We start from the raw sequence: 14,420 nt of genomic DNA, 5'->3' as shown, positions 1-14,420 counted from the left end.
GTTAAATTTTATTTTCTATGAAATAAACTATGTTGGAGTCTTTTAACTCACACGTTTACTATTTCTAATATATTTTTCTACGGCATATCTTGTAATTATGATGAAATGTAAAATTTATTTTCAAATTATGAGACACGTTCACTACTCCGCTATTAATATTATTACTTTCACGACATTCTTTCTTAATATCATTACTATCAATACTTCTGTGGTTACTGTTGTTTCTTTTACTAATTCCTCTATTTTTTTCTGTTAAATTCATTATTCCCGTTAACTTTATCATGCCTATATTTAAGTAAATAAAATATTTTCTTGAGTCGACTGTTTATTTAATTGTTTATATTTTTTTCTCATTGTTACCACTGTTACTTTCACTACATTCGTAGTTACTTTCACTACCCCCCACTATCATTATTATAAGTGTCACTACTCTCACATTAATACCATTAATTTTATTAATCTCGTTGTTGCTACTATTACTTTTACTACATTTAATTTAATGTATAATTCTATGATGATACTAATTAATTCCATAAGTGGGGCATGCTAATTTTAAGGAAAATCACTATATTCTTGTGTTTTCTAAATTTAATTAGTTTAATTTAATGTAATTTCCATAAATATTATTCATCAAGGCATCTTTATTTATTCTTTCAACTAAAACTATATAATATTTACATTGAGGTCCCTTTATCGGGTCTATCACACGCTGCTATCCATTTAAACTATATAGTATAATTAATTTGCATAGATTTCTTTAATTACATTGAAGTCCCTTGGTTTCTGAAATTAATATATACTAGTATTGGTGCCCGGCTTCGCCCGACCTACCTTTACTTACCATTAAATTGTTTTTTTCATTAAATAAAATTACTTAAAGTTGTATAACTCATAAATTTATCATTAATATATTTTTTATAACATATCCTAAAATTACGATGAAATAAATTTTAAGACAAATTCACTACTCTCGCTATGAATATTTTACTCTTATTAATGAAACAATAGTAATGACATTTCACTACTTGCCCGTAATCATTGTTACTTTCACTACTCCCGTCGTAATTATTATTACTGTCACTATTGTCGCATTAATATTGATAATTTCACTACTCCCGCCGTAATTATTGTTACTTTCACTATTGTCGTATTAATATTGATTATTTCACTACTCCCGTTGTTGTTTCTACCACTCTCACTAATCTCGTTGATAATATTGTTACTTTTACTATTCAAATGAGTGATTACTATCATATAACTATATCCAATGTTACTACAATTCTTTTCTTTACTGACGAAATTATTTTTAATACTTAGGCATGCAATTTTAAGAGGATTATATATTTATATAAATATATTACATATATGCATTAAATCAAATCGAAAGAATTATGCAGTATTATATATTATGGAATCTAACTTGAATTATTTATAAACTACTTATTATATTTTTGTATGTTAAATAATTAACATCTCTATACATCTAATAAACTATAAAGTTTAATAAAATTGCATAGATTTTAAATTTAATATATAAGTTTATGATTATAATAATTAATATCATAAGTGTGCATGTTTATACTAATTAATTATTTTATTTTAAGGAAATTGATCATCTTCTAGTCTTCTATAAATATTTAGGAAAATTACCAGACATCTTCTTTCTTTTAGTCTCCTTGAAATTGACCATCTTAATTAATTATTTTATTTTAAGGAAATTGATCATCTTAATTAATTATTTTATTTTAAGGAAATTGACCATGTTTAGGAAAATTACCAAGCTTTTATATAATTTAATTTTAACCCAAACTATATAATATTTGCATTGAGATCCCTTAATCGGGTCCATCACACGGTGCTATTGATTTAGAATTATATAGTATAATTAATTTGTATAACTTTCTTTAATTACATTAAAGTCCCTTGATTTCTGGATTTAATATATAGTATTAATTGATATTGATATTGATTACATCTTTTTTTTTTTGGCAGCTGTATATTCCAGATGATAATGTAGTTCTGATTATTGCTTAGTTAAACTTGACATACTTGCGGCAAATGACATACTAAGCACTGTCAAGTTATCATTCTGTCAAAGAATTTGGAGCTAGTATTCCCTCCGGCTTGCTGTTTTTTTCCTATTTTAATAAAATACTACTCACATATATTAGAGAAATGGGAAGAAAAATAAAAGTCAGAGGGGTACTAATTAGCATTTAAATTTAGAGACGGAAACTGCGACTTTGCGTCTCTAAATTATTACCTCTGTATACCTGTTGTTATCACAAATATTATCCTACAACCAGTTGTATAGTAGGATTGCACAACCGCCTCAAAGTTGTTGAGCTATTTTACAAGTTATTGAGCTATTTTAATAAGTTATTAACTATTAAGCATAATGATTATTCTGTTAAGCTCAATAACTTTGTATCATAACTCAATAATTTTGTTAATAGAGCTCGATAACTTTATAACAAAGTTCAACTACATTAAATAAGTTGTATATATAATCAGTTGTATAATACGTTAACCGTGTTGTTATAACATCATGTCTAAACTGCGACAAGACTTGATTAATCTGATCAGTAGCCTGGATCCCTTAGCTATTCTCAGACTCCTATCGTTTGCAGACGAAATGATCACACAAATACATCAGTTTATAATCGTTGTATTGTCACAAAGTCGCAGTTTATACACAAGGCCTACATAATGTGTAAGACATGACCACTGGTGAGTGGCGACAGGTCCAATTTATGTAGGAAAATGAAAGGGCGCCACCGGGTGACACCCAATTTGGGCGCCACCCTCTCACATGGGGTGAGTGCGGGCCCCTTCAATAAAGAATGCTTGTGAGAGGGTGGCACCCAAATTGGGCGTCACCCGGTGGCGCCCTATCACTATCCATGTATGTATTAGGTGGTTAAATCATGATCAAAATATAATTCCTAAACCAAGTCGGGTTTTCGTCTTGCCACTTTCCTCATGTTTGCACTTCCTAATTACGCATACATATTTGTATTAGTTTAGGAAAACAATTAATCATGTGAATATTGTATTTTCCTTTTAAGTTAGATTAGGAAACTACGTCTCTTGTATTAGTAGTATAAATACACATGGTAATTATCAACAAGTCGATAAACACAAACTTCTCAATATCAGGTCTTTAATACCTTGGAGAAAGGTTTTACCTGATTTTGCGAATCCTTGGTAACCAAGTTTCCTCCTTTATCACTCCATCACTTCACGTATAAATACAATCACCAAATTTAACTTTTTACCGCGCGGTCACAACAAAATCACAAAATCAAAACAGTAAAATGAAAATATTTGTAAATACTGTAGCTGGTAGAACCATCACCTTAGATGTTCAATCGACTTATACAATTGAAGATGTCGTAAATAAGATCCAAGAAAACGAAGGTAATTTCGAATTCTTGTGGACAGATGTTAATAGTGTAAAACGACACCCGAAAATTTGCAAATTATTTTCCGTGCATTGCACCAAAAAAAAGTGCTTTTAGATTAGTTTTTCTTTTTTTTTTTTTTTTCTTTTTGGATTATTTCAATTCACTTCATGTCAATTTAGGACATGATCTTGTCACCTACAAAGTACTTTGTGTCAAGAATAATCCTTCATAGATATCGCAATATTCAGTTTTGCATATTATCTTTTGTAATTATTCTTTCCTATTTTCTAGTTATCATATCCTTGTATTTAGGTAGTCTTTTGATCCTATGATCTTTTGTATACGGCTAACATTAGGTTTAGGTTTTAGTCATTAGATTGTAACTATCCTATAAATACTCTTGTAATCTCTTGAGGTAAATCAATTAATAACGTTTACTCAAATCTCACATGGTATCAGCTACTTCGATCCAACATCTCGCTTCCCTTCGTCCTCTCTGACCTACCGGCCTCACGCCATGTCAAAAGAATTTATGATCCCCAACAAAAACGATCCTACGAACCCACTCACGTTTCTCAACTTCAATAACTGCATCCAACTCAAAGATGCCCAAACATATCGCCAATGGGAATTCCAAATCCGTTCCATACTCAATGGCCTTGAACTGTTTCCGTATCTTGATGGCAGCCTACCCATCCCCCCCGAGATTGTCACCGTTGAACCCACCCCACCCGACACCAAAACTACCACCAAACCCAACCCCGCCTACTCTACTTGGTACCGCCAAGATCAACTCCTCATTGGAGCGATAACTGGTACTCTTACCTCGAGTGTTGCCTCCCTTATCATCGATGCCAAAACCTCTCGCGAGGCTTGGCAAATCCTTGCCAAAACATATGCCAACCCCTCTCGTGGCCATATCCTTCAACTCAAGGATCTCCTCGACTCTATTACCCACACCGACATGTCCATCACTGATTATGTTCATGCCATAAAATCATGCACCGATGACCTCAAACAATTAGGAAAACCCGTCGACCCCGAGGATATAACTGACAAAATCCTTCGTGGTCTAAACCCCGCCCTTTACAAACCCATTGTCGATGCTGTCCGTGCTCGCGACTCCCCTATTTCCTTCGACGATCTCCACGAGAAATTTATTCAACACGAACTGTCCCTTAAACACACGAAACCCGTTACCACCACTGACACCTTCACCCCGTCTGCCCATCCTGCCTATACTCGCAATAACAACAATCGCTCGAACTACCAACATCGCTAATCCTACACACCCCGCACCTATACTCCCAACCCCGACACCACCAAACAACCTGCCCCCTATAAGGGCCGTTGTCACTATTGTGACACCGTTGGTCACGTAGCCTCGGCCTGCCCCGACTTCAAGAAAGACTACCCTAACGTTGTCTTTCCTACCCGTAACCGTCAACCTCGCCACACCACCCCGCAAGCCAACTCTGCCCAATCCTCTCACGTCCCTCAGTCCCGTCCCTGGACAGTCGACACTGGCGCTTCCCATCACATCACCAATGACCTCAATACACTTGCTCTCCACTCCGCCTATGATGGCCCCGATGACTTAGTCATTGGTGACGATTCCTCGCTTCCTATTTCTCGTATAGGTTCATTTTCTTTACATACCTCTTCATCTACTCTTTCGTTTAATAATGTTCTTTACGTTCCCACGATCTCTCGCAACCTTTTTTCTGTTTCTCAATTTTGTGTCGATAATAATGCTATTGCGACTTTCTCACACAATTCTTTTTTCATAAAGGCAATCTCGACGGGAGCGGTCCTTCTTCACGGCCGTCTCAATAATGGGACATATGAGTGGTGTCTTGATCCTCCTCACGCCAACCCCGCACACACGTCCTCTTCTCCGGAGTGGCATCACAAGCTAGGGCACCCGAATGATGCTGCTTTAAAATTATTAAATTCGCAAATTAATTTCCGTATTTCTCAATTTCCGACATGTACTCCTTGCTTAATGAATAAAAGTCACAAGTTACCATTTCATACCTCGTCTCTCACTTCTACTGCTCCATTAGAACTTATTTATTCCGATGTTTGGACCGCACCTCTCTTATCTCACGATTCCTACAAATACTACGTTATCTTTATTGATCATTTCACGCATTACATTTGGCTCTACCCTATTAAAAATAAATCCGACACCTTCGACACTTTTCATCGTTTCCGGGCTATTGTGGAAAAATATTTTAATCTCCCTATCAAGCAATTCTACTCCGACAATGGCGGAGAATTCCAAAAACTCACCCCGTCCCTTCTAGATGCTGGCATCTCGCACTTAACTTCTCCCCCGCACACTCCCGAACACAATGGCTTCGCGGAGCGACGACACCGTCACGTCGTCGAAACCGGATTATCCCTCCTCTCTCACGCACACATGCCCACCTCCTACCGGTCTCATGCCTTCACCACCGTAGCCTATCTAATTAATCGACTTCCCACCCCGACTTTACAAAATACATCACCCTATTTTCGTTTATTCCAACAGCATCCCAACTACAATAAGTTACGAAATTTTGGATGCCTCTGTTTCCCATGGCTCCGCCCCTATGCTCAACACAAGTTAGATACTCGGTCTGTCCCTTGTATTTTTCTTGGGTATTCCAATACTCAATCCGCCTATCTGTGTCTTGATCGCACCACGAATCGAATATACACTTCCCGCCATGTTCGGTTCGTGGAAAACGAATACCCATTCTCCTCACCCTCGCTCTCTGATTCGTCCTCCTCTATGGACTCTCACACCTGGTGCACCCTTTCCGTACCTCTTCTCTCTGCCCCAGTGTCGACGCCGTCCCCTACCACCCCATCCATGCCCAACCCGACACCAAACCCGACCTCCCCCGCATCCTCTTCAACCCCTGTTTCCCCTGCCTCCACTTCCCCTGTTACCTCCACTCCCGCATCTCCTCCCTCCTCCTCCCCACCTGTTACCCCGTCACCTCCTCCCCCACCACCTCCTCCCCCCCCCCACCGTCTCACCATGCTACCCGTCTTTCCCACAATATCCGCAAACCCAACCCCAAATACGCCAAAACCGCCACTGTTCAGCCACCCTTGTCCGCTCATGTCACCCCCAACACCGTTAAGCAAGCTCTTATTGAGCCCCAATGGCGGGCTGCCATGATTGCAGAACACGACGCATTGATACGGAATGGTACTTGGACCCTCGTTCCCAAATGAGCCTCCCATAATATAGTTGGATGCAAATGGGTATTTCGAATAAAATATAATCCCGACGGCACTCTTAAACAACATAAAACACGACTTGTTGCGAAAGGGTTCCATCAACGTCCCGGCATTGACTACTCCGAAACCTTTAGCCCCGTTATTAAACCCACTACCATTCGCCTCCTTCTGTCTCTCGCAGTTCACCAAGGTTGGTCGCTTCGTCAAATCGATATCAATAATGCCTTCCTCCAAGGCACTTTAACTGACACCGTTTACATGGCTCAACCCCCTGGCTTCGTTGATCCATCCCGTCCCGATCATGTCTGCAAATTAGTGAAAGCTATATACGGTCTAAAGCAAGCCCCTCGCGCATGGTACATCGAATTACGAAATTATCTTCTACAATTTGGTTTTAAAAATTCTGTCTCTGATTCATCATTGTTCATTTATCATCGTGGCACTACTCGGCTCTATGTATTGGTTTATGTTGACGACATTATCGTCACGGGTCCCAATTCGGATGCTATCTTACGGTTTATTGCCACCATTTCTGCTCGTTTTTATCTAAAGGACCTTGGGCCTCTTTCGTATTTCCTGGGCATTGAAGTCACTCCCACTGTCTCAGGTATTCATCTAAACCAATCCAAGTATGTGTCTGATCTTCTCCTTCGCTACAATATGGACGAATCCCACCCCGTTAGTACTCCTATGTCTCCTGAATTTTTACTGAGTAAACAACCAAACGCCCCTATTGAAGACGAGTCCACTTATCGAGCTATTGTTGGCAGCCTACAATACCTCTCACTCACTCGACCCGACATCTCATATGCAACGAACCGGTTAGCTCAGTTCATCACTCATCCCACGGCTGCTCATTGGGTTGCTCTAAAACGCCTTCTCCGCTTCCTTAAAGGAACTCCCAATCACGGCATTCAATTACATCGAGCTACTCCTCTCTGTCTCCATGCCTTTTGTGACGCCGACCTCGGTGGTGACAAAGACGATTATGTCTCCACCTCCGGTTACATTGTGTATCTTGGCCGAAATCCCGTCTCCTGGTCATCCAAAAAGCAACGCGCTTTATCTCGCTCATCCACCGAAGCAGAGTTTCGCGCTGTGGCCGACACCACAGCTGAAGTTTTATGGCTCCGTTCTTTACTAAGTGAGCTCGACATTACCATGTCGAAGCCCCCCGCCATCTACTGCGACAATCTTGGCGCCACGCACTATTCCGCCAATCCTATATTCCACTCTCGTATAAAACACCTTGCACTTGCTTTTCACTTCGTTAGAGAACAAGTTCAACTTGGTACCGTTCGCGTGCAACACATCTCTGGAGACGATCAGTTAGCCGATGTCCTCACAAAGCCTTTACCTAAAGCTCGCTTTCACTCACTTATCTCCAAGATTGGCCTATCTCTTCGACCGTCCATCTTGCGGGAGCGTGTCAAGAATAATCCTTCATAGATATCGCAATATTCAGTTTTGCATATTATCTTTTGTAATTATTCTTTCCTATTTTCTAGTTATCATATCCTTGTATTTAGGTAGTCTTTTGATCCTATGATCTTTTGTATACGGCTAACATTAGGGGGTCGTTTGGTTGCCATAAGGGAAGATAAATTCACATGAATTTCTATTTCACATGAAATGGAAATTCATGTGAATTACCCAAAAAGTGTTTGGTTGGCGAGTAAGTCTTGCTTAAAACGGGTCGGATTTTAAGACGGGTCGTTGTGTGAGAGGAAATGGGTAGAGGGGACAAAGGTGGGACCCCCCATGTGCTTCTCCACTCACCCTAAATGGGTATTTTGTGAGAGAATATGGTATCCGTCTTATTAATAAGACGGATACCTTGGTCTGAAATAAGAATTGGGGTTGGTTGGCATATGGGCATTAAATTCATGTGGGAATTGCCACTTACCTAGGGAGGGCTAGGTAAGTGACTTCCTCCATAATGGAGGAACTTAAATTCCATAGGAAGTTCCACTTCCCATGACTTTGGCAACCAAACAAGTTTACAATATTATAATTCATGGGATTTTAAAAATCCCATGAATTTAAAAGGTAACCAAACAAGTCCTAGACTCCTAGGTTTAGGTTTTAGTCATTAGATTGTAACTATCCTATAAATACTTTTGTAATCTCTTGAGGTAAATCAATTAATAACGTTTACTCAAATCTCACACTTTGTAAGTGTTTGTATTTGAACATTGTTTCTTTAATTTCGTGCACTGTCATACTCATGATTTCTATTCGTAAGTAGGTATTCCTTCGAATCAAAATTGTTTGATTTTCAATGGAAAGCGGTTGCAAAATAGTCATACCCTAGCTAATTGTGGCATCCAGAATGGTATATATCTAAATTCATCCATCCCTTTATTTATTCGGTTAGTCTTATATAAGACGGTTTTACACACTGAAATTGGTATATGTTTTTGACATAATAAATATGCAGAATCAATAGTTCATCTTGAATGGCTAATAAGAGGAGGGAATGCATGCTACTACAGGGCGAACAATACAATCCGGGCATTGGCTCTTAAATTCCATCTAGACAAGAAGATTTGCCGCCGCAAGTATGTCATTTAATTTACAGAATAATTATGAACGATCAAATAATTCTAGAGATTTAAATGATATAACATTGTAAAATTGAGTTAATAATTGGTATGTGTTGTTAGATGTTATGCTCGTCTTCCTCCAAGAGCCACCAATTGTCGAAAGAAGAAATGTGGACATAGCAATCAGTTAAGGGAGAAGAAGGATTATCATTATCATGATTGGAAGAATATACTAAACTAGCTTGTATCATCCGATGACATCCTATCATCGCCTTTGTTATAATTATCGTCTGATAAGAACGAAGTTTCCTATAGCATGTAAAGTTATATTATTGTTATGGATATGATGTGTAGGACGATTATCTAAGACCATCCCCAAGCAAAGGTCGCACTAATTAGGTCACGACCCGGTTTTACTCTTAATCTCACCTTATTAACCTTGATCCACTTTCACCCTCCCAAGCAGAAGGTCACGACCTAGATCATCAACTCAATCATTTCCCACTTTCCAACAATTTCAATCATTTCTTTTCGGTGCTCATAATTACCCCCACATAATTACCCCCACTAAAGTTTTTCTCATTTTTTCCAATTATCATATAATTTATATAACTTAATTTTATTTTCATAATTTCATAATTAATTTAATTGTAAAATAATAATTACGAGTAGATAATAAATATTTTATCTTTAATTCAGATATTAGTAAAAATATTAATTTAATTTTACCGCCGTATTTTAACGAAAATCTATTCAATGTAATAAATGTATTATTATTTTGAACAACATAATCGAGTCAATATGATAACTTTAATACGGAGTATTAAACAAACTCCAAAATAACGAGTCAATATGATAACTTTAATACGGAGTATTAAACTAACTCAAAAAAAAAAGTTTTAACGTGGTTAGACCACAAAGACACAGCAAACCAAACTAAAAATTAATCCTCTTTTCCCAAATTCATTGCCCCCCAACCCAGTTGAACAAAGAATCCCAAAAACAATTTCTCAAATAAAATCCCAAACAAACACATCAACATCACCATCATCGATCTTCAACATCAGCCGATCTTCGCCATCATCGATCTTCTATTTCTTAATCAATCAAACATTGTTAACATCTCCTATTCAGATCGTCCGACTCACGACCGTCATCTTGAACGATAACCATCACCGTCGTCGATCAACACCGTCTTCACCATCACCTTCACAACCCCATCAGGTAGCCATGTATTTATCTTTATTTTTTTCTATTTTGAGGTTGTTTTAATTTTCTTAGTTATAAAAATATTAAGAATGTCAAAATATATCAAAATTGAGCTCATTTAATAGACAATTTAAAAATATAGTTCTTTTTTATATGCTCATATTTTTTATTGTTTTGATTTATTGTATAATTCTCATCTAGTTTCTTAACTAGTTCTTCATATATTTCTCTTATTTGGGAAATTGCAGGCATGCAGGGGAAGTAGCAGTTACTTTTGCAGACAAGGGTGAAGTGTGTCCTTTTATTTTTGAGTAACCAAACAGAACATGACACCTAGCAGGTCACGGAAGAGGTCGAGGTCGCCAGAAAAGGTCACAAACTGACCTTTACTTGCCTTGGCCACGACCTGGGTCACGCTAATTTTTCCCTTAATCATGATTAAGGTGACCCAAGCAAGGTCACGACCTTCTTCACGACCTTGCTTAAAGATGGTCTAAGAGCATTATCCTTGCTCCTGTATTTATTTCCAAAAGATTATCATTGTTATCGGTTTAATTCAGTTTAAAAGTATTTACGTTTGTCATTATCTGTGGAGCTCACATCCACTAGGTCTAACTATTAATTTTTTGCTGTTTAACCACTAATTTATTGCCAGACAACAAATACGCGTATTATTTGATGAATTTAAGTCGATTCTTCGATTTAAGTCGGTTTCAAAACAATGGTATTCTACACTTTCTTCTTCCAATTTCGCCAATGCTCACCTTATCAAATCTCCGTTTTCTCGCCCTTCTTCTCCGGTAGATACCTTTGTTAATATTGTTCTTATATTCTTTTTAAGGAAAACAAAAAAAGTGGAGAAAAATTGATTTTGATAATGATCACGATAGGTTAATTCTTAAAGAAGGAGCAGTACAAGTAAATGAAAAACTATATATGGCTGCTTTTGCCGGACTTGATTTGGCCATGTCGTCATTGTTAGCTTTGATTTTGAACTAGAGAAGTTTGAAATAACTAAGTTCAACATAGACTGCCTCGATTTTTTTAGGACTCATGGGGAGGATGTTTGAGCATAATTAATTGTTACACACGTGACGGGTTCATGCACATACAAGAATCTCCTACAACAATGAAATCTATTATTTGTCTGCCAAAGGAGTTGTGCTTGGACATGTCCTCTGAAATGATCGGATTTACAAAGAGTGGTAATTTTTTTTGTGACGGATTCATTTAGTGATTATGACTTATGGGATTGGCCGAGTAGAACATTGGGGTTGGTTGACACAGGTACAACACTCGATGCTTGTGATCGCCAATGAGGAGATTAATATTGCCCGATATGTTCCAAGCCTTGTTTTGCCTTTTTCAATCAAAGAGCTGTCCGAGGCATGGAGACAGTGTAAAGAACAACAGTTATCGTTTTGGCAGGTTCAGGGGTCGTACCATCAAGAAAGGAGAAGAGTTGAAGTCCGTTCATGATGGCACAGACTTGAAACCGCCATTGACGGAAGGTCATTGTATCTTTGAGCTGGATACAATTCGAGAGAGTGACAAGGGTTAGAGGGGAGTTTGGTTCGGCTGTATTAGCGAGTTGAAGATGATTATGGGCCATGAGGAAGAACGGGAACGGAAGGGACGTTTGACTGAGAACGAAAACAGAGAACGAAACCGGAATGCGTTTTATGATCGTGAGGATCGGCAGACTCGTGATACCATGTAAAGAATTAAATTGATAGTAATTGAATTGATTAATTACAGAGGTTACAAATGTGTCTATTTATACATGATAAACTAGGTTAAAGCTAAGCTAACAACTACTAGTCTAAAGGCTAAATTATAGGAGAGAAAATATGAACAGTAAATAACAAACTAGTAGAAATAGGAGAAGATCAAGGAGTCAAGTATGACTCGGTTTGGGCTCCGATATTGTTGACTCGAGTGTAACTGCTTGAGACGATAAATTATCCTTAATAGACAGAAGACAGTACATCATGTTATTATACTTTACCCATTGTATGCTAACTTTGCTTGCTCTTTGCTTTGTATATTTGTAAGGCATTGCATGTTGTACTTAAAATCAAGTCTTTAAAGACCGCTTGGACAATTTATCTTCATAATTTACTTGCACTAAATCTGTCGTAAGACCGATTAACCATAATTTACTGTCAGACTAATCAAAATATGATTTACTACTACTCCACATAAGATTGTCTTCTACACTGTGCCTTCTTGATGTTCGACTAGTTCGTTTAACAAGTCGTTGTTGTATCTTATTATGTTCAATCAGCTGCATAGTTTTTCCATACATTACATCTACACCCGTGTGTAGTCGTGTGATAATACCCGAATAACTCAGCGTGATTAGGCACGACAGTAGACTTTATTTAGTTTTTGGTAATATATAGTATTCAATTCTTTAATTGGAGGTTTGATTTTCTCCAATGCCAATACATGATGTAATGAGCTTAGTATAAAATTATCATGTTGTCTACAAAATAATTGAATGCAGAAAACTTCAAAGTATAATGCTTGACACTTAATAATAATTAAACAACACAAAAAGTGAAGAAAAAACAGAGATGGAAAGTCATTGCAAGGATGAAGATGACATGGTACAACAAAGAGAGCTTCCATTCGATCTTGTAACTCAACACATACTAACAAGATTGCCTATAAAATCCATTGTTCGATTCAAGTCCGTTTCCAAAATCTGGTATTCTACTCTCTCTTCTTCTCGTTTCGCTTTCGACCACTTCAAATTTCCCAAACCTTCAACCACACAATCTTTGCTCATTCGATCCGACAACAAATTCCAGATTATGTCTTATGAAAATGCTGAAATTGACTTGGTCAATATAGAGGTTGACTTTGATGTAGGTGATGAGAATGTGGTTTTGGTGGGATCTTGTAATGGGTTGGTTTGTTTAGGATCGACTTCTGGTCGTATGTTCATTTTATGGAATCCAATAACCCGCGAATTTCACAATTACTTTGAGTCCGAGATCTCCAGCTTTGCTATCAAAGAGTGTATGGTCACTTGGGGATTTGGGTATGTTTCTGAGGTTGATGATTACAGGATTGTTCGGATATATGACGATGTGTTTTGTACATTTAGAGTTGATGTCTACTCGACAAGATTTAGTAAATGGAGAAGAATCCACGACGAGGTTTCTCATAACTTCTCCGATGGGAGGATAGATAGTCAGTTACGTAGACCAGGGGTGTTGTTTAACGAGACTTTGTACTGGGCAGGCGATGAAAAGCCTCCCATCCTCTCCTTCGACTTAGCATCCGATATGTTGTATTTTTTTCCTCTTCCCGAGTATTTTACAGATGATAATGATATGGAATATCTTGGTGCATTGTTATGTGTCGTAAATGGATACTTATCGATGTATTTTAGACATTTTGTAAGTGGTGAAGATGTTATAACTATATTCAAAGGTCGGGGAGAAATGGAACATGTCATTATTTCTAAGGACGGGATAGGGCCGCTATATTATGACAACTTAATTGGATCGCCAGGAAGTGACAAGATCTTTACACAATCTTATGAATTTTATGGTGACGCACCGTGTTTAGGGGTTGTCGATATAACTTCACAGCCATCCCAGCATTTGAAACGCACACCATTGATGATCCTCAAAAGAAGTCGGAGAAGTGAGATTGTTAGTTATTATGCAAGCCTTATTTCACCAAATATGCTAATGTCATGTTACAAGGACGCCTGAGCACAAGCATTCAAACATACAGCTGCTTTTTTCTTTTTTTTTTTTTTTTGGACTGTAGACCATTGTTTAGGTATACCATTGTTGTTATTTGAACGGTAATAAGTATTTAACAACAATATTATCATCACAATTCAATAAAATCATTGTTAATTTAACTTTTCTGCTTCAAACACCTTGTTTATCGAATGAGGTAACAGTAACAATTGTTACCTTTTCTCCAGTGGTGATAACAATTTTTTGTTAATTTGGAAGATGATCTAGTGAAACTCGACGTCGAATTTGCGACGCGA

General features: G+C 37.6%; 1 protein-coding gene across 1 annotated transcript; it reads left to right on the top strand.

Annotated features, from left to right (window-relative positions):
- Positions 1 to 12,978: 12,978 nt before the first annotated feature.
- On the top strand, positions 12,979 to 14,130 carry LOC141608183 (F-box/kelch-repeat protein At3g23880-like). Its single transcript, XM_074427545.1, has one exon. It carries the CDS (start codon positions 12,979 to 12,981, stop codon positions 14,128 to 14,130), a length of 1,152 nt encoding a protein of 383 aa, XP_074283646.1.
- Positions 14,131 to 14,420: the final 290 nt, after the last annotated feature.

Source organism: Silene latifolia, chromosome 10 (genome assembly GCF_048544455.1).
Source record: "Silene latifolia isolate original U9 population chromosome 10, ASM4854445v1, whole genome shotgun sequence".
Taxonomy (NCBI): domain Eukaryota; kingdom Viridiplantae; phylum Streptophyta; class Magnoliopsida; order Caryophyllales; family Caryophyllaceae; genus Silene; species Silene latifolia.
The sequence above is the reverse complement of the archived record's forward strand: the minus strand, read 5'-3'. Positions and strand labels throughout refer to the sequence as shown.